Consider the following 27,964-nt stretch of genomic DNA (forward strand, 5'->3'; position numbering starts at 1 on the left):
ACTTAAGAGATTTAAAGAAATCCTACTGTGGTCATAAAGCAGATTAGGATGAAAGTGTTGGTGAAACTCATCACTACTAGTAACAAACTTACTCAAAATACATGCCAGTGGTATTAACTCTGTGAATTGAAAAGCACTTTTTTTTCCCCCTGTTTCCTGTGAGAGTGTCCTTTTTGAAGCCTCTGTGAACAGCCCTTAGAGTTTCTAGTGCTGCCGATCTGCTTCCTTTGAGTCCACCATCTACCATCTGCACCCGAGCTTCTGGGCAGACAGATTGCTGTCTGAAATCGGATCATTCCCACTCCCCCTTCAGAACCCACACTTCTTTTTCTATTAAAAGGGCTGCTCCACCTAACTGTAAGCACTCTGTTCTCTTAATAACTCACCAGCTCCTGTTGGGTGAGGTAGAAGTACACTATGGTGACATAGAGGCAGGAGAGCGAGCTCTCTTTCTCTGATTCATAACCTTGTGGATATATCCCATGTACAATTGTTAAGTTTTTTAAAGGGTGGGGGTCATATCATATATATATTTGACCTTTAACCCAGTGTCTTACACAAGGTAGGTATTTTGTAAATGCTTGCTGAATTGATGTGCTAAGAAATGTATCAGGTAACTTGCTTTATCAGGGCTTTTCATCTAGATTATTAGGTTATTTATTTAATTAAAAAATGAATATTCTATCTCTATATTGAAATCTGGGATTATAGTAAAGTGAAGACCTGTTCTGAGTAGCACCTGCCATTTGACAGCTTCCTTGTTTTTCTCTTTATATTACTCTTATACCCTGTTTGGCATGGGGCTTGAATGTGGAAATGTGTGCAGGACAAGATAAGGAATTGGATTGAATGTAGAAAAAAAATCTAGCTCTTGCTGTGGAGTTTAAAAGAATGAGAATGATCCCAGTGATGAAATCATAGTTGAAATATAAAGTTTCTGTTGTTAGTATCAAATAATCTGTACTGTCATATTATCATCTTCTTGCCATTAGAGATCTGGTAAGGGATTCTAACAAATTGGAGGTAGTGAGCAAAGTTTAAGCATCTTCAATTCATAATCAGACTATATCTTTTCAGGGTATTGGTATTAAAGGTGATTGGCATTTCTTACTTTCCTTACTTAAAAACTATAGCATCAAAATTTTCAAAAAAGAAAAAGTGCATCCATAATTCCACCATCTTGATACTGTTATTTTTACATGTATCTTCCAATCTTTGTCCAAATGTATAGATGTTTTACATATTTGCCTTTCTCCTGTGCATACTATTTTCATTCTGAGTTGCCATGTGAGGATTATATCTGCCAGATGGGGGCTCAAAATTTCCTAATGGCCCCAAGAATCCTAATCTATGTTGCTGTAGAAATTAACGGAATAGTCTGACATTCCCCAGGCAGGTATGTCCAAAGAATTTAGAAGTTTCCCATTAAGAGGCTGAAGCAGAAAGTGACTATGGAGCTTTTAAGACACCAGTGATACAATGGATAAGAAATGAAGATTAGTTTTTATAAGGAGAGAGGTAGGTAGATATTTAAGTAAAATAATTTCAGATGCCAAGAATGTCTCTCTTCCCACCCAACCAAAACAAACAGGAAACAAAAAATAACCCAAAGTAACAACCACCATAATACAATCACCCTCTCACTAGTGAACAAATAGTTAAAGAAAACATTTAAAACTACAACTTAAAATTTGTTTGTTTATTTGAGAGAGCGCGTGCGCAAGTGGGGGAGGGGCAGAGAGAGATTGGGAGACACAGAATCCCAAGCAGGCTCCAGGCTCTGAAATGTCAGCATAGAGCCCTGTTCCGGCCTCCAAATCACAAACCGCCAGACGGTGACCTGAGCCAAAGTCAGACACTTAACCGACTCAGCCAGCCAGGGGCCCCTAAAACGGCAAATTTTAAATATTAGAAGTTGAGATAAGTTTTGCTGAAAGGGCAAGAGAAGATAGAATCGGGGAGCGAGGAGCATGAAGCCCTTATGCTCTTTTAAGGAAAAAAGGGTAGTCAGGAAAAAAGAAAAAAAAAGCTATGGAATAGAATTAACCTCATCAATTCTTAATTTTGCTGGAATTAGGTAGGTTCTTTCAGATTATGTAGGCTACAGAAGAGAGGAATGGACAGAAATCATCTGAAAAGTACAACAGAAAAGAATCTAGCTGGATGAAGGTTGTGGAAAGTCCTTCCTAGAGGACTCTGGGGATCAAGACTGACACCCACTGTTTGGAGAGTGATTCAGGGCCGGGGTGGGCCTTGACAGAAGGCCAGGAGGGCGTTCTCCGGTGGGTCCCCAGCGGCGCTCGCCCCGGCGTGCGGGGGAGGGGGTGGCACCGCACACAGGTGGCCCAGGCAGCGCCAGCTGCGCGCCGCGCTCGCTCCGCGGGTGGGCCGCCAGGCGTCGCGCTGGAGCCGCGGTTGCCTGGGAGACCGAACGGGGCGAGTGGGCGGCGCGGAGCGGAGCCGGAGCCGGGCTGCTGCCCTACTAGCCCGGCGAGAGTTGGGGGGGAGTGGCTCCCCCGGCGGCGCGGCAGTGCCGGCGGGTCCTGGGGCAGCGCGAGATATCCGCGGCGCTGCGGGGCTAGGCCGGCGAGCCCGGGACGCGCCTGGTCGCAGCTCAGCGTCCGCGGAGCGGAAGGGCAGAGCTGCACTTGCCTGGTCTGAGCGTCTCACGGTCCCGGCCCCGCCGGGCGGACCCGGCTGCCCCAAGAGCGCGACTAGGAGTCGGGCGGGCGGCGGGCGCGCTCCCCGCGGCCCCGGGATGACTTCTCCGGGCTCCCCTCTGGCGCCTCTCCTGCTTCTTTCTCTGCACGGTGAGTAGCCCGAGCCCTCCGCTCCCGGCGGGGCCAGCCTGGGCCGGCGGGCCCGGGGGGACCTTTGCCAGGTCCCGGGAGCCCAACTTTCCCAGGGGCCGTATTCGTTGCTATCGGCCGGGGCTCACGCGCCCACTCTCACGGCTGCTATCCCGCGGGTGCCCCCAGTCCTCGCCGCGCGCGCGGCTCAGGTGTCCCAGATCCAAGAGGTGACTGCACCCGCTGCTCGTTTCCCTCTGATCGCGGACTTGCCTCTGACCCCGCCGTGCTCTTTTTAGGTAATCACTCCCTCACTTACTGGGTCCAGTGAGAAACAGTATTTCCATTACCCGGCGGCTCCAGGAAAAATAGAGATGCCTTTAAAGTAATTGAGAAAACTTTAAATTGCAGCTTTACCATAACCTTTAACAAGCATATGCAGGTTTGACTGAAAATGTGATCTTTGCTTTAAAAATAACTCTACAGCGTGCTACACTGTGTTCGAAAACAATAATTTTTTTGTACTCCAGCTTCTCCCCCAAAGCATTTAAATTGGCTTACTGAAATACATAAAAGGTAACAATATTAGAACAGAAAGACTAAACGTGTATTTAATTTTCTTAATGTTTTTTTAAAGCTATTTACATTTAAATTTTCTACTCTAATCTTTCTTAACATTTTATTTTCGATGAATAGCCATCATATTTAAACTCTGATTTTCATCTTTGCCCTTTTCTTTTGTGAGTGCACTGCCTTGGAAGCGTTTTCTGTCCCATTTAATTGAAGAGATGTATTGAGATTTATTCTGAAGGGTTTCATTTAAAGAGCAGGTTCAGTGATTTATGGAATATTGTGGTTAACCTTGTTTGTTTCTGGAGATATCAGTATGTTTCCCATAGTTTTGTGGCCTTATTTGAACTGATAATGTATGCATGGATCTTGAAGGGATTTCGTTTTAGTCGACTTAAATTGTTCAAATTTATTTAGTAGGAGAGAAAGGAATACAAAATTTTGAATACTTTTTTCATAGATGCCAGTGAAGGAAATCGTCAAAATTACAGATAACTTTCCTGGAGTTCAGTATATACATTTTTGGTGATGATGTGTAGACAATAATTAAGTGATGTGAGTATGTGCTTCCAAATTAATTTTGTCTGGTTACCAGTTTGAAGGGGCCAACATTTTTCTGTCCTGCATTTCAAGTGTGTAATAATTAGCGTAAATGAGCTTTTTATACAGTGTCTTGGACGTAACTGAAAATATTATAAATATTACTATAAGAGCAGATGAAATTTTGGTAAAAATAATCTGTTCTTAACCTTCATCTACTACAATAAATTATGCTCCCTTTTTGTAAATCGCATTTGTGTGTAGTTTGTTTTTGAGTTATTAGGCAGTACTTTTAAAGAGTTGATGTAATTTGCAGAAGTAGCCTTACAAGGTCATCTGATTGGTTTCCTTTCCTTCAGAACTATTCTCAAGCTATCCTAGAATGTTTAAAGACTTCCAAGGACAGTTCAGCCTTCATGACAATCTATTATGTACAGACACTTTTCACCCTCAGAAATGAACAGTTGTGTTCATTTGTTCAACAAATATTTGCGGAGCTACAACTCTGAATTTGGGTGTCTGATGGGGAGAGATGGTGGAAGACAGAGTACAAGAGTTTGTCTGCAGCCCTTAAGGAGTTTGCAGTTTTGCAACAGGCTGTAAGCATGCACAAATGGTTAATGATACAAGGAAAATATGAGTGCCATTTATCAGTGGCGCTATCAAGGAAGACTTCATAGAAAAGTTTACTTTTGATCTGGACTTTGAGTAGGATTTGAATTGGCTGAGATGAGAGCAGTCGGGTCTCCTTTCCCAGGGCAAAGGAACAGCCTGGATCAAAGGATATGAAGTGGAAAGTTCAGGAGCATATTCTTGAAAGGCCAAGTGTCTAGCTGCTAGAGCAAGAGATGTGTGTAAAAGGAGAAAGGGCTACAAAGATAGTAAAAGGATAGTAGAGAGCCTTGAATGCTGAATTTGGTTTTATTCCGTAGGCCATGGAAAGGCCACTGTCATTCAGTTTCTTGAAGATGGGGAGGGGAAGAGGGTGAACAGCTATTATTGTGTGCTTACTTGCGCCTAGCATAACAGTCTCCAGGAGAATACCATATCCTGACCTGACTGCCATTAAGTTCTTGAAGTCAAAGGCAGAGTTGTTTTGAATGAATTAGGGCCCATCCTTGGGACTTAGAATGAACAAAGTTGCTTCTGGATGCTAAATAGATAACCATTTGAGCATTGGTTACTACAAAGACATGATGCACTAAAGGTAGAAATACAGAGTCTCTTAAACTTTTGAAAGAAATGTCAAGAAATTTCTGTTTTTATTTCTGTTTGAATTTCTAAGCATGTGTGCACACGTGTGTGCACACACACACAGACACACACACACACACACACACACACACACACACACACATCCTTCTCTTTAGGGCTGAGAACTGAATCACCTGGCTGTCTTTTCCCAGCAGTGTTATGATCTGGGCTCAGTCCCCACTTGTGTTTTTTTCCCTTTTGTAAATTGTGGTAAAATATATATAACAAAAAAATGTATTATTTCAACCAGTTTTAAGTGTACAGTCCTGTGACATTAAATACATTCACAGTGTTCAAAAAAAAAAAAGAATTTCTGTGGAGTATTCAGAGGGAATCTGAAAAGTTGACTTCTGTATAGTTCTACCAATAGGTTAGATTTATCTGAAGTTTTTTTTTTTAATATTTGGGATTACTTGCAATAGCAGATAACTTTCCAGAATCTGAGAAAATCTATAAAAAGAAAGGATCATGTAAAATGAAATGAAAATGAAAAGAATTATTATGCTAAATATTAGCATTCTGAAAATTTTATTGTGAACTTCAGTTTGTTAGCTGTAACTTTAACTGGGTAGCTGCTTTGGAAGGATTCACTTAAAATTTTTTTTTAATGTTTATTTTTGAGAGAGAGACTGAGTGCAAGTGGAGGAGGGACAGAGAGAAAGGGAGACAAAGAATCCAAAGCAGGCTCCAGGCTCTGAGCTGTCAGCACAGAGCCCGATGTGGGGCTCGAGCTCATGAACCACAAGATCATGACCTGAGGTGAAGTTGGACGCTTAACTGACGGAGCCATCCAGGCACACCAGAAGGATTCACTTTTTTGTAAAAAATCTGTAGTTTGTCCTACATGAAAGGTGACAGCCACTGGATGAAAATTTTAGAGAAATTAAGCTTAATACACTGTATATTCCATATGGACTACTCAGGAAGCAATTTAAACATAGAATCACGAAGTGCTTCTAAAATGTTCTGCTTAGAACTGTTGTCAGACTCAAGGTAATGATGCAGCGGGGGGAAAGACTTTTCCCCCCAGTAACAGTATGTGACACATTTTCAAATGTGTTTTCACACTTTGATGGTGGAAGCATTTATAATGAAAAGTCTCGTTTGGATCTTCATAGTTAAGCCATGTGATTTAGTGCCAAACAAGGTGATGTGCCGGCACACAAGATTCTTCAGTTGCAGTGGGTTATACAGAAAAAGGGACTGGAAATGCTAGCCGAGGTGGGAAAATTGTGGCACTCCCCCTGAAATTCTCATCTGTGTTAGTTTGTTTAGAATAGGGATCCTAAATTTATAGTTATCCACACTAAAGATGTTTTAGGCAATTGGAGGTAGGATTGCTGGGTTTCTGGAGTCGAGTCACTGCAAGTCCCCCCTCCTTTGTTTGATAAGGGCTGTCTGGCACTCATATATCTCACCCTTGGATTTTGAGGGCAGCTCTCATACCATCTGGAGGCTCTGAAATCCCCCTTTGATCATAATTGAGAATAACTGGTTTCAGAGGGGGTGTCAGTTCTTGGGTGGTATTCAAAACGCCATATGATTTGAGCTGAATTTGGTCTTAAAAGTGGAAAGTTAATTAGTTACTCATTAGTTAAGCTGATCTTACTAAAGTGTGAAAGGATTTTTTTCCTTTCTATTAAAGTTTGAGTAGTTGATTTCCTCTGTACCTGGTTTCCTACCACATAAGACAGAATAGTTTACATTTGTGATGATTAAAAAAAACATGAAGTCATGGGGCGCCTGGCTGGCTCAGTCAGTTCAGTGCCTGACTCTTGATATCAGCTCAGGTCATGATCTCATAGTTTGTGAGTTTAAGCCCATGTCGGGCTCTGTGCTGAGAGTGTGGAGCCAGCTTGGGATTCTCTCTTTCTGGCTCTCTCTGCCCCTCCCCTACTTGTGTACGTTCATGCGCGCGCTCTCAAAATAAATAAACGTAAAAAAACCCCATGAAATCAAAGAAATAAAATCTGTTTACTAATTTCACAAGTGATAGACTCAGCCATTGATCTGCTACCATTATTGGATACTCCGTAGTTCCTATATTGTGTGCCTCTGCCTCACTTATGTATGCTTGGAAGATCATATTTTAACATGTCACTAAAATTATTATGTTTGTAGAATAGGATTAAATAAATACAAGTTTCCAATGTGAAAAAAAGTGTTCAATAAAAAATATTCATAGAAGTCTATTTACTGGTTTTTCTTCATTTAGCATTTTGATCTTGAGAGAGGTAACAAACTGGCAGTATTAGACGTACAATTTATTTTAGAAAAGCCTTTCCAGTAAAGAAGTTGAGATGCTAGAAGCACAGAGTTCAGGAAATCCTTGTACCACGTAGAGTTCTTTGGAGAAATCTTCAGAGAATTAGGTTAATATCAGCGGTATGAATGATGGTGGATTGGAATTTAAGGTTGGAATTGATGGTTAAAGTAGAATAGGTTTGGAAATTCAGTGCTGTTTTTTTTTACCAAGAGTCATAACTATGTAATAACACAACGTGACATTGTGAATGTAACTCTAGTGTCATGGGGTCACTTGTAGGCCAGTCTTAAAAGACTAATCCAGTAGTTTTAAAAATTGGAAAGAGGTTTAAATTTTTTCTGAAGTCTGTTGAAGATCATGTCCTAATTTAGAGAGCCCCTTTACCCTCCTTTGTCCAGAGTCTCTCCCTGTTGACAGCAGTTGCTCATGTAAAAATATGTTTTCTCTCACTCCCACATTCTCATTAATGTTGGTTCTTTTCTGTCCTCTTTCCTCCTCATGGTCTCCTAACATTTTGGAGGATGTTGTATTGTTCTGTTACCATCAGGTTCTTTTATTGTTCTTTTAGCATCTAGCCATTTATGGTTCCTTCCAATGATTTAGCTCTACCTATTTTGAGGATATATCAACCCTGGAGCCAAGCAGCCCGAGCCAGTAATCACTTTAGAAGTTGGGCAGTGGTGAGTGAGAAGGTGGACATTATTCCATGCAAGTATTTTCCCCTTGTTCATGAAGTTAATTTCATGATATAATTCAGTGTGTATTTATATTTATATTTATATTTTCCCTAAAAGATAGTACCATACCTGGCATATAGTAAGTGCTCAGTAGATACTTGAGACTGACTGAGTCGTTGTTCATATAATTGGTAATTCTGTGTGCTTGGAGTACCTGAAAAGAATGTTCTCGCTCTCTCTTTTAATGAAAAATAATTTTTGTTAAACATTTTTTAGGGATTTGGTGTGACTGTGTCAGCTTTAGTTCATCTTTAAACCTTAGTATGTATTTTGTGGAACAGAGGTGATACAGATCTATTTTCATAGACTTTCCGGATTCTATGAGTTGGAAGTTAATTTAAAAAGGTAATGCACCCCATAAGAGACCCTTAAAAACTGAGAATAAACTGAGGGTTGATGGGGGGTGGGAGGGAGGGGGAAGTGGGTGATGGGCACAGAGGAGGGCACCTGTTGGGATGAGCACTGGGTGTTGTATGGAAAACAATTTGACAATAAATTTCATATTAAAAAAATAAAAAGGTAATACAGATCTTTCAAAATTTATTTTTAGCTTATTTTTAATCACAAAGCTTTGAAGTTGTTGATATTTGAAATATATTCCCCTAAGGAGTTTCTGAAGATCTTGCTCCATGTAAGAAAGAATGACCTTGGACTTTTGGGCATTTGTTTAGAACCGTCAAGTTTCCCATTGCCATGCCTGGTATTCTTTGTCCTTAGGGCCTGTATGTTAAAACTAGTCTCCCAAGAACAGAGGTAATTAAAAACAATAACACCTGTGTAGTCTAAGCTCAATCTCCCCCTCCCCACGCCATGTGTACAAAGTACTGGAGAAGTTCTTTTAGAAATAAGAGCATTAACTAGATGAGCCCCATGTGGAGGCATCATAACCTGCGCCCAAGGGAGACTGCCCAGTGTCCTCCCTTCCATTCCTTTCCCTTTTTCTTTTCCACACGTAGTTTCTCCCAGCTGGGGCTCATTCTGTGTGGACTACCCAATCAGTCTGCTGATGTTTATCTCGTAAGTCTTCTACTCATAGGGACATCCTTGATCATGTACTCAAAGATGCCTTAAGTAACATCCATATCTGTTATAACACTTCATCTTTGTTTCCTTGGACCAGGTCTATCATTACCTGTTATGCAACTTCTGTCAGCCCCATCTGTCAGGATTGTTTGCCAGAACACAAAATACATGGCAAAAAGAGAGGCCCAAGTGTCGGAAACGTCACTTGTTGCAGAACACATTCCAATCAGGCTAGCATCTTAGGCTTTCATTGGTTAAGAAAGCTTGTAGTACATTTCACTTATGCATATTACTCATGTGTAAATACAGACTGCCATGCTAGCATTTGTTAGCCAGGACTTAAAACAATATGCAGGACATGTGAAAAATATGTTAATGCTGTACTACAAAGACTTTCAACCTTTTGGCCTTGAAGATTATTGGGGCCTTAAAGATTATTGAGCTTTTGTTTATGTGGATTATATCTGTTGATATTTACCATATTAGAAATTAAAAGTAAGGACATTTAAGAATATTTATTAATCAATTTAAAAACAATAATAAATCCATTGTATATTGACATAAAATATTTTTGTGACAAGTAAGAATTTTTGCCCAAACCAAAAAATACTAGCAAGAAGAGTGGTATTGTTCCACATTTTTGGAAATATCTTCAATATCTGACTCATTAGAAGACAGCTGGATTCCCCAATCTCCTTCTGCATTCAATTATTATGATATGTTGGTTTGGTTAAAATATATGAAGAATATCTGCCTTACACAGATATGTAGTTGGAAAAAGAAGGGATATTTTGACAGCATTTTCAAATAATTTTGGATATTCTTTGGTATTTACCAGAATTCAATAAGAACTAGTTTTTTAAAAGTTGGTTACTATGCAGAATTGAAACCATATCAGTAACCATTTCTTTCTCTGTTTTCTGAAATCCATTGGTTTATCTTGCACTTTGAATGGATCTTTTATTCTTGCATGACTTTTTGGTACATTATACATTGATAATTTGGGAAATATTGCTTCTTTGATAAAGATTTTACAAATATTGACAGACATTAAATTACCTAACAGATCACACTTGTTAATATCACCATTGATCTCATCAAAACAGTTTCTAAGTATTGGGAAGCTGTTAAGCTACAATGGCAGATACAAGTTTTCAAAATTGTAATATTTCCCCAAATTTTATTATTGGAAAAGAACACCTGCCAGTTATTTCCCTTGAAGTGAGAGTCCTATTTTCTTCAGTTTTGCAAAAATGTGTGCCTCATACCTAAGTCTGAGTAATTGCATTTTGTGAATTGTTCTTTTGAATAAAAATGCTGATCCATGAAAACAGCGACTAGCTCATTCAGCTTTGCTCTCAAGGAGTTGCACCAGTGTTTTTCCTTGGGACAGCCATTTTGCTTTGGTCTGCTGCAAAAATGATGTATGTTTCGTACTGCCCATTTTGTCATACAGGAAATTATAAACAGGTCAAGATTTAATAAAATTACTGTTATTGTTTCTCCGAAGACATTCTTCAGTGAAACTGGATTTTCTTTGTTCACTGTGAGCACATGATGGTGAAGACCCACTACAATGACTGAGTATGGTTTAGTGTCAGTACCTTGAGTGTGGTAAGGCACCAGTGTTTCACCCACTACTTTGCGCTGTCAGTGCAAATGTCAACACAGGCAAAAGGCAAATAACAGTTTACCATTATTAAGAAAATAAGTTTTACCTCACAGATTTTCTGGAAGGATCTTGGAGAACCCATTGAGTCCATACTGACTGTACTTGAAACTCTGGTGTACTGTAATGGAATGTTAGATTATTTTTATTTTTATTTTTTGAACATTGTTTTTGAGACAAATAGCCAACAGTTATTGCATATTCTGTAGGATGGCATTAAATAGAGTATGCGTATATTATTTAAAAATAATAAACTTATTTAAAATCCTTTATTTTTGTATTTTACATACGTTTTTAATCACAGAAGTAACATATCCTAGGCATAAAAATTCAAACAATGCAGAAGTGTTTAAGAATTGACTCATACCCTACCTCCACCCACCGAATTCTCTGGTTTTCTTGTGCATTGTTCTAGACATTTTTCTAATGACAAACAAAATCTGCATGTCCATGTACTTTTTTTTTTTTTGTCTTTTTTGAGGATCTTTGTAGATTGTATAGAGGACCAGTCATTTACATTTTTTGGAGATCTTGTTTACCCTCTACCTAAAATCTAGGTTCAAAGTTAATTGTTCAAAAATCACTGTTTGATTGCATTTGGTAGGAAAGTAATCATAGCCCCTAGGTAGGTGTGTGTGTGTGTGTGTGTTTTATATGTGACTGACAACCACTTTGCCACCAGATAATTTTTCGTGAGTTACTCATATTGCCTTTTAAGTCAGTTTTATTGAAGTATAATTTAATTACAGTAACGTGCTCCTGTTTTCAGTATAATATTATGTAGTTTTGATAAATTTATGCACCTGTGTAAGAGTCAAATGTAGAACTTTCCACCACTGAAAAGTTCCCCCATGGGCCTTTGCAGTTAACTCTCCCACTCTCAGATCCAGTCAAATGTCGATTTGTTTCTGTAAGTATATATCAATTCTGACTGTTTTAATTTACTTAAATGGAATACTATTTGTGCTTGAAAAGTACAGACCTCAGGTTTTGTATTAAAAGGATCCATGTTCATTTTAAGTTAGTTCAAACAGTATAAAGCAAGAGAAAACAATATTTCAACATACCATTCTAAACCAGACCACCCAGATATGTCCATTTTAACATTGATAATTATGATTTATTTCTTGATAAACAGATAGATGTCTGTCATTTAGAATTGTTTCAGTGCTTACTTTGTTCTCTGAGTTAGTTCATGTTTTCAATGTTTGCCTGTTTCTGTCCAAATTGAAAGAGAATTTGTATACATGTGTTATTGAGTCAAAACGTCTTTCCTACAATTTGTTAGAAATTATTCCATATCTTCTGGCATTGACTGTTGCTGTGAAGTCTGAGATCAGTCTAGATTTAATTTTTCTCTCTTGAGAGTGATTTACTTTTTGTACCTGGATGTCAAAAAGCTTTTCTATATTTTTATAGTTCAATAGGTTAACCATAATTTATCTTGATGTGCTTGTTTTTTATCAGTTTTTTCTGAGATATTATATCTATCTATATATAAAGATATATATTATATCTTTTCAGTCTGCCTACTCACATCTTCCTGCATTTCAGATCTGTTTTCCTATATTGTATTTCTGGATATTTCTTTTTTTTAAATTATTTGTTTTAATGTTTATTTATTTTTGAAAGACAGAAAGAGAGCACAAGCAGGGCCAGTAGAGGGGCAGAGAGAGGGGGAGACCCAGAATCCGAAGCAGCCTCCAGGCTTTGAGCTGTCAGCATAGAGCCCGACGCGGGGCTTGAACTCACAAACCGTGAGATCATGACCTGAGCCGAAGTCAGTGCTTAACCAACGGAGCCACCCAGGCGCCCCTATTTCTGGATATTTCTACGTTTCATATCTTCTATTTAGTATCTCAGATACTATCTGTATATTAAATTATTTTTTTTCTACATAATTTTTAAAATTTGAAATTCAACTTATTTAAACTAAACCCAATTTACTCATTTCTCATATTTTTAAAAAAACAAATAATGTCATAAATATTGTTTTACAACTTACTTATAAAATATAACAATTTAATATGGGTCTTCTTCCACATCTGTTACATGGATCTACCTCATTCTTTTTAGTGACTGTTTAGTATATCATAGCATATATATGCCATAGTTTAACTATTTCCCCATTGTTGGACATTTATGTTTTTCTGATTTTTTGATATTAATGATGTTGTAGTGAACATCTTTGTATGTATAACCTGTAAGTTTGTGTAGGTATTTCTTCAGTCTGTCTTGCCCAAAGTAGAATTGTTTGGATATAATTATTTAGCATTTGGGGGGAGATAATAGTATTGTGTGGGCTTTAGTTTAGTCAGACATATTGGGTTTAAATTCCTGAGTTATCATTTATTTGTGCTATGACTTTGGGAATGTTTTAATGTTTTGAGCTTGAGTTTGATTACCTTGTACAGTGGAGATGGCCTTCATTAAGTACTAAGTTAAATAAAATGACACATCTCTAAAGGGTCTAGCATAGAGCTTGGCATTAAGAAATGCTTGGGGGTGCCTGGGTGGCTCAGTTGGTTAACTGTACAACTCTAGATTTCAGCTCAGGTCATGGGATTCTCTCTTCTCCCTGTCTCTCTGCCCCTCACTCACTTGTGCACTCTCTCTCCCTCAAGATAAATAAATAAACTTTTTTTTTTTTTTTTAAAGAAAACTGCTTGGTTAGTGACAATTATTGTTGTAAGGATTGTGGATTCATGAGCTCTAACTTGAGTCAGAGATGAGTCTATCCAGGGAGTACCAGTGGGAGGTGTGACTTGGGAGCATCCTACAATTCAATTCCCCGAGGCTTGCTTTCATTTACAAAATAAAGGAGTTGGGTGAGGTAATATCTTGTTCTTTTCTGGCTCTGTAATCTCACAACTATTAAGAATATTGGCAATAAAATAAATTGGAGAGAATATATGGCTAGTTTTAACATATTTACAAGCCTTGCCCTAAAATAGCTAATTGACTTTCTATTCCTTCTTCTCCATAAATGTAACGAGACTTTTCTTTAATTAAAACCATTCTCGGGGCGCCTGGGTGGCGCAGTCGGTTAAGCGTCCGACTTCAGCCAGGTCACGATCTCGTGGTCCGTGAGTTCGAGCCCCGCGTCAGGCTCCGGGCTGATGGCTCGGAGCCTGGAGCCTGTTTCCGATTCTGTGTCTCCCTCTCACTCTGCCCCTCCCCCGTTCATGCTCTGTCTCTCTCTGTCCCAAAAATAAATAAACATTGAAAAAAAAAAAAACAAAAAACCATTCTCATCTGGGGGCACCTGGGTGGCTCAGTTGGTTAGGTGTCTGACTTTGACTCTCAGGTCATGATCTCGTGGCACGTGAGTTCGAGCCCCACGTCGGGCTCGGTGCTGACAGCTCAGAGCCTGGAGTCTGCTTCGGATTCTGTGTCTCTCTCACCTTCTCTCTCTCTGCCCCTCCCCTCCTAGTGCTCTGTCTCTCAAAAATAAATAAACTTTAAAAAAAATCTTAAAAAAAAACCCATCCTCATCTGTTGTGGAAAGATTATGAAAAGTGGTTTCAAATATAAAGAATCTTATTTTTAAATTTTATTTTAAAATTGATTTTTTTTTCACTTTGGTTCAAACTCTGTACGTAACTATTCTCCTAAATCCTTTCTATCATAGGCAGATCTTGTGTGTGTCAAGAGACGGTCAGTGGTAAGCAGACTATATATATGACAGAAATCTTTTTACCACAGTCATTGTATTCTGACCCTTTGGCTTGATTTCTGTGACTTTTCTCTGCTTTTCTCTTTTCTTTGTGTAAGCCAGGCATAGGTGTCTAAATTTTATCTGTGTGGGGTTATATGACAAATACAGATGTTTTCTAATGCTGTTGTTGATGAAAAGTGAAAAGCCTGTGAGCTTTTAAAAAATAACAACCAGGGAGTTTTAGTCAGGGAGGGTAGTGATACTTAAATGGAAAGCTTCGGAGGGGTGTGGTTAACCAGGGCACCTCTGGATTCTGACTCTAGGTTATATGTGATTGATGGTGTTTCCCACCTGTTCTCTTTGCATTTTATGAAAGGACATTTTTATACAAAGCCAGGTGGTCTCCAAAGTGGATGATAGAGTTAGTCACTTTGGCAGAAATTTCAAAATAATCCTGAGATTCATAAACTCACTGCCTACTAAGTTATCTTAAAAAAATTTTTTTTTAACATTTATTTATTTTTGAGAGAGGGAGAGCAGGGGAGGAACAGAGAGAAGGAGACTGAGGATCCAAAACCCAATGCGGGTCTCAAACTCATGAACTGTGAGATTATGACCTGAGCCAGAATCAAGAGTTGGTCACTTAACTGTCTAAGCCATCCAGGCAACCTGCTGCCTACTAAGTTATCTTGGTAAGTATAGTTTGTTTGCAGGTCATTAAATTTTTCCTGAAACCAAAGTATGTGAGTAGAGAAGGTTCTTGAGTTTTGCATACCAGCCACTTCAGTTTTAGAAACTTAAACGTGGCTCATTTTCATGAATATATTTTCTGAAATTGTAAATTTTAATTCTAACTAGTTTGTGATTTCAGTGTCCTCAGAGCATGACATGTTTTAGTTGCCCTTTGATCAATCTATATTCCTGGTTTCTGTCTTAAGATCTGTACTTCTTTGGACAAATTAATTGTTGCCTGCCCCCCCCCCCCAGCTGTTATTTGGAGTTCAAGGGGTTGAGTTGTCTTTCTCATTAATAAGAACATGTAAGGTTGTGAGTCACGTGGACCTGGCCCAGCAAGGTCTCTTAGGGCCTTTAATTCCATAATGTCCTTGATCTGAGGAAGCCGCTCAGTAATCTCTTCACAATTTCCACAACCAAGCCATCTGCCTGCATTAAAATAAATCAAATCTGCTTACTCCTTCAGTGTCTAACAAATATTCTATAAACTGATGATGATGAAGACCACAAACACAAAAATAATTTGCAGTCTCGAGCACTTCCTCTGAATTCGCAACTTGGATTGTCTTGACATAGTGGAAGTTGGCATGCCAGCTTTCTCTTTGACTGGAGTAGAGGATAGTGGAACCCTTTCCCCCTACTCCTGTGCAGTAATCCCAAGTGTGACAGGGGAACGGATTCAGCTTTTCCACATCTAGATTAGTCTTCACAAAACCTTTCCTTGCCCTTCTGCTTCGTATATACTAGCTAATTAGGTAAATGCACATATGTGTTTATAAATAGAATCATCCATATTCATTCTGCACTCTTTTGTTTCTGGCTCTTAAAATTCAACATTATTTATGCACTTTATCCACATTAGGTATAGCTGTAGTTTCTTCACCTTCATTACAGTAGAGCACTTCATTGTATGAATATACCATGATATTGACATCCGTCCTACTGCTGATAGACATTGGGTTCTTTCCATTTTGGGTCTACAGTGAATAATGCTGCTGTGAACATTCTTATACATGTGTTTTGATGTGAACCAGAGTGCATTTCTGTTAAGTATACACCTAAGAAACAAATTGAGTATATTCAGCGTTAGTAGGTACTGCCATTTTCGCGAAGTGGTTGTGTTGATGTTTACACCTGCTAGCAGTGTTTGGAAGTTTTGTTTCCTCTACATGCTTATGAACACTATTATCTATTTAACTTTAACCATTATGATGGAGGAATAATGGTATCGCATTGTGTGTGTGTGTTTGTAAGGTTCTGCACTTCCCTGATTACTAATGAGGTTGCTCGCCATTTCCCCTTTTACTGACCATTTAAGTATCTTCCTATGTAAATTGTCTGCTCAGGTCTTCCCAGTTTTTTTTTTTTTAAATTTTTTTAACACGTTTATTTATTTTGGGGGCAGAGAGAGACAGAGCATGAATGGGGGAGGGGCAGAGAGAGAGGGGGACACAGAATCGGAAGCAGGCTCCAGGCTCTGAGCCATCAGCCCAGAGCCCGATGCGGGGCTCGAACCTACGGACCGCGAGATCGTGACCTGAGCTGAAGTTGGACGCTCAACCGACTGAGCCACCCAGGCGCCCCAGGTCTTCCCAGTTTTTAGAAATGTTTATTTATTTATTTTTTTTTTAAATTTTTTTTTTCCAACGTTTATTTATTTTTGGGACAGAGAGAGACAGAGCATGAACGGGGGAGGGGCAGAGAGAGAGGGAGACACAGAATCGGAAACAGGCTCCAGGCTCTGAGCCATCAGCCCAGAGCCTGACTCGGGGCTTGAACTCACGGACCGCGAGATCGTGACCTGGCTGAAGTCGGACGCTTAACCGACTGCGCCACCCAGGCGCCCCTAAAAATGTTTATTTATTTATTTTGAGAAAGAGTGTGTGTGAGTACAAGTAGGAGAGAGGCAGAGAGAGAGGGAGAGAGAGAGTTCTAAGGAGGCTCCATGCTCAGCACAGAGCCCAGTGTGGGGCTTGATCCCACGAACCATGAACCAAAATCAAGAGTTGGCTGCTTAACTGACTGAGCCACCTGGGTGCCCCTTGCCAGTTTTCTTTTTTTTTTTTTTTTAATAACAGCTTTATTCAGATGTAAGTCACCTACTGTATAATTTAACCCATTTAAAGTGTACAATCCAGTGGTTTTTGGTATATTACATTATTAATTTTACAACTCAGTGGTTTTGGTATAATGTGTCATTAATTTTTAAGAATTGTGGTAAAACACAACATAAAAGTTGTTATTTTAACTGTTTTTAAGTGTACAAATCAGTGGCATTAAGCACATTCACAATTTTGTGCAACTATTACCACTATTTCCAAAACTTTTTCATCATTTCAAACAGAAACTTTATAAACAGTGAATAACAGTTACTCCCTGTTTTCCAGTTCCCCCAGCCACTGGAAATATCAAATCTATTTATATTTCTGTGAATTTGCCTATTCTATCTACTTCATGTAGGTGGAATCATACAGTATTTGTCTTTTTGTGACGGGCTTATTTCATTTAGCATAACATTTTCAAGGTTCATCTATGTGATAGCATGTATGATAACACTTCATTCCTTTTCATGGCTGAATAATATTTCAGTGTTTATATATGCTACATTTTGTTTATCCATTTATCTGTTGATGAACCCTTGGGTTTTTGTGAGTTTTTAAAATTAGAGAGTCCATGTGTCTTTTTTCTCCCTGATTTGTATGGGTTTTAAAATGTTTCTTGGAATTTTATTGGTTACATGTGTTGCAAAATCTTCTTTTACTCTGTGACTTGCCTTTTCACTTATTTTGATATCTTTTAAAGAACAGTTCTTAATTTTAATTAGTAGTGTTAACAGTTTTTCCTTTTTGACTACTACTTTCTGGGTCTTGGCTGAGAATTTGTTACCTATCCCAGTGTCATAAAGATATTCTCTGTTTTCTTCTATAAGCCATACTGTTTACCTTTTATATTTTGACTGATAGCCCTCCTGGAATTGATGTTTTGGGTGTGTGATGAGAGTTGGGAGTTAGGGACTGAAACTTAATTTTTGGTGGTGATTTACCCAGACTGATTTACTCAGATTGATTGATCCAGTCTTTTTGGTTAGGTAAGTTCTTTGATATGGTCTTATGTTTCATCTTACCTTCAGGGTCTAGTACAATGCCTTGTACATAGTAAGTGATCAGTAAATTCTTGCTAACAATGGTTGAGCCATAAACACTCATTTCCCAAAAGGCACAAGGGACCCAAACAGAATACTGTGAAATTTGTTTTTATTTGTAAATGGTATCTGTAAATAATACTCATTTTTTTGTAAATAGGATTCATTTCCTCTTTACAGAATCATTTTCTTCTCTCCTTTTGTTTTGGTTTTGGTCTGCTATCTCTTCTTCTTCTGTTTTCTCTGCCATCTTTATCATCATCATCTCCTGCTTCATTAATGTCATCTTCATCATCCAGAGCTGAGGTTATGTTCTAAATCTCATGATCTTCATTTTACCACTGTATCGTAATTTCCTTTAAAAATAATAATTTTAGGGGCGCCTGGGTGGCGCAGTCGGTTAAGCGTCCGACTTCAGCCAGGTCACGATCTCGCGGTCCGTGAGTTCGAGCCCCGCGTCGGGCTCTGGGCTGATGGCTCAGAGCCTGGAGCCTGTTTCCGATTCTGTGTCTCCCTCTCTCTCTGCCCCTCCCCCGTTCATGCTCTGTCTCTCTCTGTCCCAAAAATAAATAAACGTTGAAAAAAAATTTTTTAAAAAAAATAAAAATAATAATTTTAATTGTATAATTGTCTTTCCTATTATTGAGTATCTTACATCATAATAGCATCACCTTACATTTGGTTTGTACAAGGAATTTGAACTTATGGTCCAAAAACGGTTTCCAGAGAAGGCATAGAAATTTTATGCAAAATTTAGTGTTGTATGCATTTGGTCTTTTTTTTTTCTGGGGGGAGAATATCTCAACTTATTTATTTTCTATTTGTTTTTGAGAGAAGGAGATTGAGAGAAAGATTGTGAGCGGCGGGAGGAGCAGAGAGAGAGGGAGAGGGGAATCTTAAGCAGTCTCCATGCTCAGTGCAGAGCCTGATATGGGGCTCGATCCCATGACCATGAAATCATGACCTGAGCTGAAATCAAAGGTCAGATGCTTAATTGACTGAGCCAGCCATCACCCCAATATGGTACCTGGTCTTGAGGAGCTTAATACATGTGTAATTAGAGTTGTAAGCACACTTATAATTTGGAGATTTATATGAATCAGAAAAGGAATAATAGTGGAACCCTTGTCAGAATTGTGTGAGGAAATAGAAGTGCAGCTATGTGATAGTTGAAATGTCAGGAGGAAGAAGATATGATATTCAGATAGTTAATGGCTTTGTGCACTGCCTGTCTGGTCTTTATCCCAGCTGATGAGGCAAATCACCTCTGTTTCTTCTATATTAAACAGTTTTAAAGGAAAAGCAAAATAAAATGACAAAAAAAATGAAGGGTCTATTATGTTCCAGGAATCTTGGGTAGAAAGATGAAAAAGCGTAGTAGGGTCCAGTCCTCAAGACTCCATGGTTTAGTCTAAAAGACAAACGTGATTCAGCTCATTATGATGTAATGTGTTTCTTTAGGGTATGAATGAAGTATAGCCTCCCGTTCAATTGTCATTGTTATATTGACCGATCTGTGCCATTTTCCTGGGTGGTTTGGTTCTCGGGGTCTGCAGGTTCTGTAGCTGGCCACTTTGAACATGTGCTAGAGTGATGGCACGGAGGCAGTGGCAGAAGCAGGTGGAGTCTGTGGCAATGCTCCTGGGTCCTCAGGGCCTTCATGAAGTGTGTAAGAGACCTAGCAGTGTATGTGTATCCTGGTAAGGGGACCTATAGAGGTCTGAGGAAGTCTATGAGTACAGGAATTTCAAGATGAGAGGACCATTGTATAAAGATGGGAGCTGGCACATACCTACCACTGTTCCATTCAGCACCACTGCTACAACTACCACCAGAAAGAACACTCCCGCCCAGGACTGGTTGTAACTTACTGGTTACCACTCTGGGAGTCCTCAGTCCCCCTAGATCTGAATCCAGGGAAGACCCCGGAAACTTTGTGTAGATATGAGGGCCACCTCTCTTCTTCTCTGCCTTGGGATAGTTGGAGGATTCTATCCTTCAGGCAGTCAGATACCATCTGGAAGAAAATCAGGACGGGGGAAAGAAACCTAAAAGACTGAGCATTTATCTGAGCTATCCAAAAGAGACATCTCTATAATATTACTTAAAAAGGCTGTTTGGGGCACCTGGGTGGCATCCAACTCTTAATTTTGGCTCAGGTCATAATATCGTGGTTCGTGAGATCGAGCCCTGTGTGGGGCTCTGCGCTGACAGCATGGAAGTCTGCTTGGGATTCGCTGTCTCCTTCTCTGTCTGCCTCTCCCCTACTTGTGTTGTTTCTCTGTCAAAATAAATAAATAAACATTAAAAAAATATTATTTATTATTGTTCCCCAACCCCTGCCACCCATCTAGTTTTGGGGTGGGTTGGTGGGGTAGGAAGTAGTAAGAAGAGCGTATCAGCTTGAAAGAAAATAGACTTTGCTTTTATGCACATGCTTCTTTGTTCACAAAGGAATGTAAATTTACTTATTGCTATCCTCTTGCTAACATTTGGTTTAGATACATGGCCAGTCCTGCAGAATCTGGGGTCCTCATCTGGCCAGATGTGCCAGTCTTGAGCTCTGTCCTAGTTTTTAACTTAAGCTCATGTACCAACATGGCAGCAAATGTGTAAGCAATTGCAAGAACCGTACTACTGTGGTTTATTGAATCTCGATAAATGATCTTTTCTCTTAAGAAAAGCCTCTTTATTCACTTGATCACTTAGAGTGCTTTTTTTAAATACTTGGATTTTGGCAGGCATTTCGGTATTGAGGTGCCCGCAGTGAACTGAATGTGGTTAAACAGCTTGGAACACGGGGGTTGAACAGGCTCTGGGCACACGTGCCACAGTGTGGTAAGCCAACATCAGCTCTGATGAGCTTCAGTTCTGCTGTCACTGCCACTTCTGGATCCCTCTTTCAGGCACACACATTTCTTCTGATTTGAAGCTGTCACAAGTTTCCAGTCTGGATGTCAAATTTCCATTAAGATTGTATCTGCCATTGTTGGGTACCCACCCGTGTGCCATTCATTACCTGAGTGCTTTATTATATTTACTCATCAATTCTAAGACAAGCCTGTGAGATCGATGAGTATTCTCCCTATTTCCAAGTAAGGAAATTGTGCAGTTGTAGAATAGAATGAATTTCAGTACCTTGAGTTAAGTGCCTGGAAGATTAAGGCAATATGTAAAGTGCCTACTACTGTGCCAGGCTCAGACAGTCAGTAAGTGGATTACAGTTTTTCCTTTAAGCTCCGTTTGACTTTGTGATGATTTTTGTCTCCATTCTAGCACCTGATTGGAGAAGACTTTGGGAAGCATGTATATGATCTGTGAGCAGGGCTTGAAAAGATCTTTGGAACCCTAAGCATGGAAAGATCATGGTGCCCCCTCCTGTGAAACTCAGAATGGGACACTAAACTATAAAGTAAGAGTAAGCGAGTCCAGCACAACTGTTTTTCCCTTTAAGAGGACCACTTTAGTCTTTGTTCTGAAATATCAAATATCAGTCTTTTTTTTTAATTTTAAAATGTTTATTTACTTACAGAGAGAGACAGAGCACAAGCAGGGGAGGAGCAGAGAGAGAGGGAGGCACAGAATCTGAAGTAGACTCCAGGCTCTGAGCTGTCAGCACAGAGTGCAGTGTGGGACTCAAACCCGTGAACTGTGAGAACATGACCTGAACTGAAGTCAGATGCCCAACTGACTGAGCCATCCAAAATATCAGCCAGTCTTAAAAATGTTTACCCCTTCTCTCTCTTCCTCCGCCACCTTCTTCTTGTCTAGTACTAGTCCTTCAACATACATTATATAATTAATATTTACCACAGCGGTCCATTGTTTCCATTTTATAAACAAGGAAACTGGTGTTCAGAAACGTGAAATAAGGTTACAGCTCATGTCCTTTGGTTTCTAAAATCGACATTCTCCCTGCTTCAGGAAAAGGAGAACAAGAAAATACTGTTGTTTCACCTTGAAATCCTCCTTCCTCCTCTTTTTTCTGAGCCTGGGAAATAATGCTTATGCTTTTGGATGCAGGTTGGATGTCACCTCCCACACGGTCTCCCCAAGTTGGCTTCTTCCTCTCCTGTCTCCATAGAACATTGTTCAGACTTGAGCCCACACCTGTTTACTGTGACCTATACACTCACCTCTTGCTTAATCCTGCTCTTCCTTCCTTATCCCTTGCACTATGCCTGGGACACAGCCAGTGCCTAATATGTGTTTGTTTCATAAATAGTAGGTGACAATTTTACAGTTCAGGCTACAAGGACACCTGGAGTTCAGAGAGACTTTATGGAACAGGTAGGAAGTCACAGAGTCTCCCAGCATCTGGATAGGATTTAGACTGGCACAGCAGAGGCCTGGCTTGCTGGGCTGTGGGGGAAGGGGTGGGGTGCAGAACCACAGCAGAAGTGGCCGTTTGGAAAGGAGCGTTGCTAGCTGCTGCTGGGAAGTAATGTGAGTTAAATTTGGATGCCATGTTTATTATTTCAGCTCTTTGAAAACTGCCCCTAATGATATCTCTTTTCTTTTGTTTTTTCAAAATTAATTATCTTTTTGTAGCTATGGTAACTCATTTGAAGCTCTATTATGCATGTAATCTGTACACATTGAACTATGTGCTTCAGCGTTCTAAACATTTTCCTGCATAGTCAATAATTCTATATTTGTAATGTTCTCTTCCTTCTGGTGAAAATTGGCTATTCCCTTTAGATTTCTGAAGATGATTTTAAAAAGAATTAGGAATGACAGCTTTACTAATAAATTACCATAAATGGCCATCAATCTTTGTTCCTAACGTTCATGCCATTATTTGCTTATACTAACATATTTCTAAGCAGCTTTTACTTTGAGAAGCTTTGAACCCATGACACATAGCACCCTGGTTTCCCTGATCTCTCTGGCCTGAGGGCCCCTATCCATCACTGCTATGAGGTCCTGACCCTCCCGCCTCTTTCTCGGACTTCTGCAGTCCCGTGGGACACTCTGTGCCTCCTGCCTGACTCTGGTCCAGCCACCTACACCTCTGTGTTTATGTCTGCTCTTCCCCCTGCTTCTGCTCATCCTGTTGGGAACCTTCCTGGCCTGACCTTTCTGCCTGGTCTCAGATAGCTGTCTTTTATGTCCTCCTGTCTCTCTCAGAGAAGTTGAGCACCTGTACCCCAGCTCACTTAGGTAGACTAGGTTCCGTGTTTTCTTCTCTTTGGTCAGTGTGTTGTTTAACCTTGGAATCTTTTTCTTCATCTGGAAAGAGAGGCCTACATCCCTCCGCAACGAGTGGCTGGACTGGATGAAGAGATGTCCTGAACGCCTGGTACGTATGCGGCAAGAGTCTGTCTCCCCTCAGCCCTTGATATGATCAAACTACTTTCAAAAACACTTGTTATTTATTCACTCAGTATTCATCGAGGGCCTGCTTTGCGGTAGGCACTGTTGTAAGTTTGGTGGGGGGGCGATAGCAGAGGCAAGAATAACGACATCTAGGGCAGAAAAGATGATCTAGCACTAAAGTTTCTTCTTCAGGTCCCTACTTCGTCTTGAAGGGAAGTGTTTGTTCACCTATAAAATACTGGTAGGTTGAGAATAATGTAACTGACACAAAAAACTTATATTAAGATCCTAAATCTCCTGAAGTCAGGTAAACAAGCTTTTTAAAGCTTTTACATCCTTATGATTGTTGTTGTGTTTTCCAGGTATATAGCAGTTTCCTAAGTGAAGTCACAGGTTGTGTTGGCTGCAGCCTGAACTGGGTCTCTGTCTCGAAAAGGCTTGCAGTTTGTTCGTTGCTTTGGGTGAGGTAGATCTTCTGTAAGAAATCGGAACTGATTCCTGTCACCAGGACGGGTTTTACTTCCTGTTGATCCCGTGTTGTTTATACCCCAGTACCTTACACGGTGAATGTATTCAGGAAAGAAAGGTTTATGGATACAGGAAATGTTTATTTCTCTAGATCGGCTTTTACACTTCTCTTTTTGAGGCTTTATTAACAATTACATTTAATGTTTATCACCAGTAATAAACATCACCCTAGATAATGTTTGCTTCTCTTTTTCTTACATTTCTCTACTTTAAAAATGCAAAATTGTTTGAATTGTATTTATTTTAAAAATACTTCCAAGTTGCTTTAGTATTTACTAAATATTTATTTAGCTTCTGATACACTTGACTCATACACTTTATTGATACATAAAAAGGTGTATAAATTAGTATTTATTGATTTGCTTCTGGGTTTAATGTTAATTTCAAACCAGAAGGGGAAAGTTTTTTACACTTAATAGAGGCTTTCCTGTGAAAATTCATGCAGCTGTCATACAGACTTTCAGTCTCCTGGTTTCTCTTCTCTGCTCAGCTCTTTCTTCCTTCCCCTCCTGCCTCTCTTCTTGCATGTTATATAAGAAACCCAGAGAGGTAAAGTAATCTTTTTGAAACTACACAGCTTTTAAGTGGCAAAGTTTGGATCAGAATCAAAGTTAAAGCTCTTTGTAAGTAATATAGCCAAGCAATACTTGAGTTACTTTTTCTGTCTTGTGCAAATTAATTTTAACTGCATTAGGGTCTCTTCCTACTGTCTTTCAGTCCCTGTCACCTCACCAGCCCAACAAAATGTTACACTAGAAAATGTAAATATACTATGAGCCTACACAGATGTGTATAAATAGTGGGTGTGCTTTGTGATTGTGGTAAGGTTAGTTAAGCACAATGGAGGTGTGTGTGTACCAAAACAACAACAACAACAACAACAACAACAACAACAACAACAACAGCAACAACAAAAATACCACGAAAACATATTGGATACCCTGCCCTTAGCGACTTTTATGCTTCTGGAATGTCCTCAGATTCCAGACTGGGTAAGATGAAACAGACAAGAAAATACTCAAATTTCATTTCAGAATCTGCAGCAGCTGGAGTGAACGTCAAACAGATGGGCTTTTCCACCCTGATTATCCTAACTTCCTAAATTTAGAAATACATGCTTTAAAAAAATGTAAATTACCCGAGGGGGTGGTGTAGCACATGCCAGGCAGTGCTAACGAGTGCAAATAGATGTCATCTGCTGACTTAGATGAATCTCAGCTCCCACTTCTGGGTCTCTGTTATTTCATTCCCTTTAGATTTGTTTTATGTCACCGCTTTCAAGCCTCTTTTCACATATAGATTAATATTATTTTAAAATATTGAGATTTATATAATATCTTAAACCAAAATAGTGTTTAATCTGTCTTATTACTCAAAATTCCTTCAAACTGTAGAAAAAAAAATAAGAAAGAGATATTAGCTGCGAAGTCTCTTGTATCTTGCCTTTGCAACTAACTAGCTGAATGAATTTGGGTAAGACACTTCCTCTACCATCAAATGGGTAGACTAGACTCAATGGTCTCTATGTACCTTTGAGTTTTAAAGTTCTTTGTTTCTGTAAATTATCTAGAATTTATTTTGTGTAATGTTGTGTCCCTAGAACCTAGCACAGTGCTTGGCATATAAGTAGATGTTTAATAAACATTGACAAAAGAATCATATGATCTTATGTTTTCAATTTACATGATTGATTAGGCAAATTGTTTAGGAACTAAGTCTTTTATGGCCACCCTGCCCCTATTAGAATATACTATTTCTCTCTGGTATCTTATAGTTAAGTTGAGATCAACAATGATCCAAGGACATAAAAAAGCAAAATCCAGACAAGTGAGGAAGTTTGTATATACATATCACCTCTCATTGGAGTATGAGTTGTATGGAGAATCACATTTTATATAACTGAATATGTTGGTAGAACCACCTTTATTCCAAAGTCACAGGAGGGAAAGCAGAAAATGATCTGTAAGTCCACACCAAAGGAAGTGGAATGATCAAGTTTGTAGAAGAAGCAAATCCAGAAGCTTCATCTTTGGGGATAAGTAAGAGTTCAGGAAGTAAGGGGTTAATGTGACAGAGAGAGGGTTTGTGAGAGCTAGCTTTTGTGGGCAAAAAGAGTAGACTAGCAGAGTTACAGGGGCATAAAATAGTCTGGGAGCTGTGTAGAGTTCTGCATGACTGAAGGGTAGAGTTCAAGGGGAGAAGAGGCTAGCCTCTTGCTGGAAGGATAGGCAAGCACCAGAGATCTGGACTTTATCTTGTGAGCAGTGTGAAGCTGCCTAAGGGTTTTAAAGAGAAATAACTTGCTCACTGGCTCTTTTAAGCAATTTGGCTCTTTTAAGCAATTTGACTTTAGTAGCAGGAGGAGGATGGATTGGAAGTGGACCAGGAGGTGGGGGACAGGGAGATCACTTAAGAGGCTGTTGTGCTAGTTCAAGATCATGTGAGAATCATCATAAATGTTGATAAATTAGGTCCAAGGAGAGAGACATATTCTCAATGAATCTTTTATTTGCTTTATCGAAAACCCCCACCCCAAAAGGTAAAGACTTGTAAAGAGGGTATTTTCTTCTCAGAATGAGGGAAATATAAAAAGGAAAAATAAACATTAAATTTGTGGTTGTTTTATTAATATATGGATAAATGTGAATAATTGAAAGGTGAATAGTGTTGTATTGAGATTGAAATCTAGCCATTTGTGTCTGTTTGCTAGTTCTGGTGTTGATTATCTTGGAAATCTAGCTAACATGGTAAAAGAAGAAATTTCCATTTCACTTAAATGGTACTCATCTGAGCACAGACTAAACCAAGCTGCCTCTGGGGGAGGATATAAATTATGAATACATTTAATAAAGCATGTAAAATCATGGTGTAGCACTTATTTGGGAATTTCATAAAGGTTTGAGAAATGTCGTAATTAATAATTCTAAGCATGGCAGACCTTTGCCGTTTCCCTTTTGGTGAATTTTCCTTGAGAGACTAACCCCTGATAGTTTGCCAGTTTCTCCATATTTCTCAGAGGTCTCCAGGAATCTCTGACAATCTCTTGGCCTCAAGGTTCTTTTCAGAGATTCTACTTATGTTGTGTCTTTCACTTCCTGGAAATGGATCCTCTCCCACCCTCCTGGAGTGGAGGGCCGTACCACTGTCCTCTCTTCATTCCACCTGCTACCCTAGGGTCCCTCCGCAGCAGAAGCACATATAGTTAAGCAGAATGTGCTTAACTATAGCTTCCCACTCAGAAGATTTATAGTTTGAGCTTTTACATTTAGGTCTGCAGTACATTTTGAATTAATTTTTTTCTGTACATTTTAAATTAATTTTGAATTAACTTATGTTGTGAGGTAAGGTAGATGTTTGTTTTTTCAAAATGCAAATATCTAGTTGTTCCAATACTTTTTGTTTAAAAGATGTTCTTTTCCCCATTGAATTGCCTTTTATCTTTATTTCTTTCCCTCTATTTGTCTTTGATCTTCTTTTTCTAGCTTCTTTTGGTAGAAACTTAAGTCACTGATTTTAGACCTTTTTACACCCAACATAAGCAGGTACTGCTATACCTTTCCCTGTAAACACTGTTTTTCTTGCATCCTACATATTTTTATATGTTGTAGTTTTCATTAAATTTAGTTCAAAATGTTTTCTAATTTCCATTGCGATTTCTTCTTTGACCCAATAGATTTCTTAAAGGTGTCTTATTTAATTTCCAATCACTTGAGAGTTTTCCTAGATATATTTTT

At 39.2% G+C, this 27,964-nt stretch overlaps 1 protein-coding gene across 3 annotated transcripts in view; it reads left to right on the forward strand.

Moving 5' to 3' along the window:
• Nucleotides 1-2,737: 2,737 nt before the first annotated feature.
• IGSF11 (immunoglobulin superfamily member 11) overlaps nt 2,738-27,964 on the forward strand; it is a 128,653-nt gene continuing 103,426 nt past the window's right edge. For all 3 annotated transcript variants that reach the window (XM_030329937.1, XM_030329938.1, XM_030329939.1), the window contains exon 1: nt 2,738-2,810. In XM_030329937.1, the coding sequence (XP_030185797.1) occupies nt 2,759-2,810 (52 nt within the window). In that variant the 5' untranslated portion in view covers nt 2,738-2,758. The remainder of the gene's footprint in view (nt 2,811-27,964) is intronic.

Source organism: Lynx canadensis, chromosome C2 (genome assembly GCF_007474595.2).
Source record: "Lynx canadensis isolate LIC74 chromosome C2, mLynCan4.pri.v2, whole genome shotgun sequence".
In the NCBI taxonomy this organism is placed as follows: Eukaryota; Metazoa; Chordata; class Mammalia; order Carnivora; family Felidae; genus Lynx; species Lynx canadensis.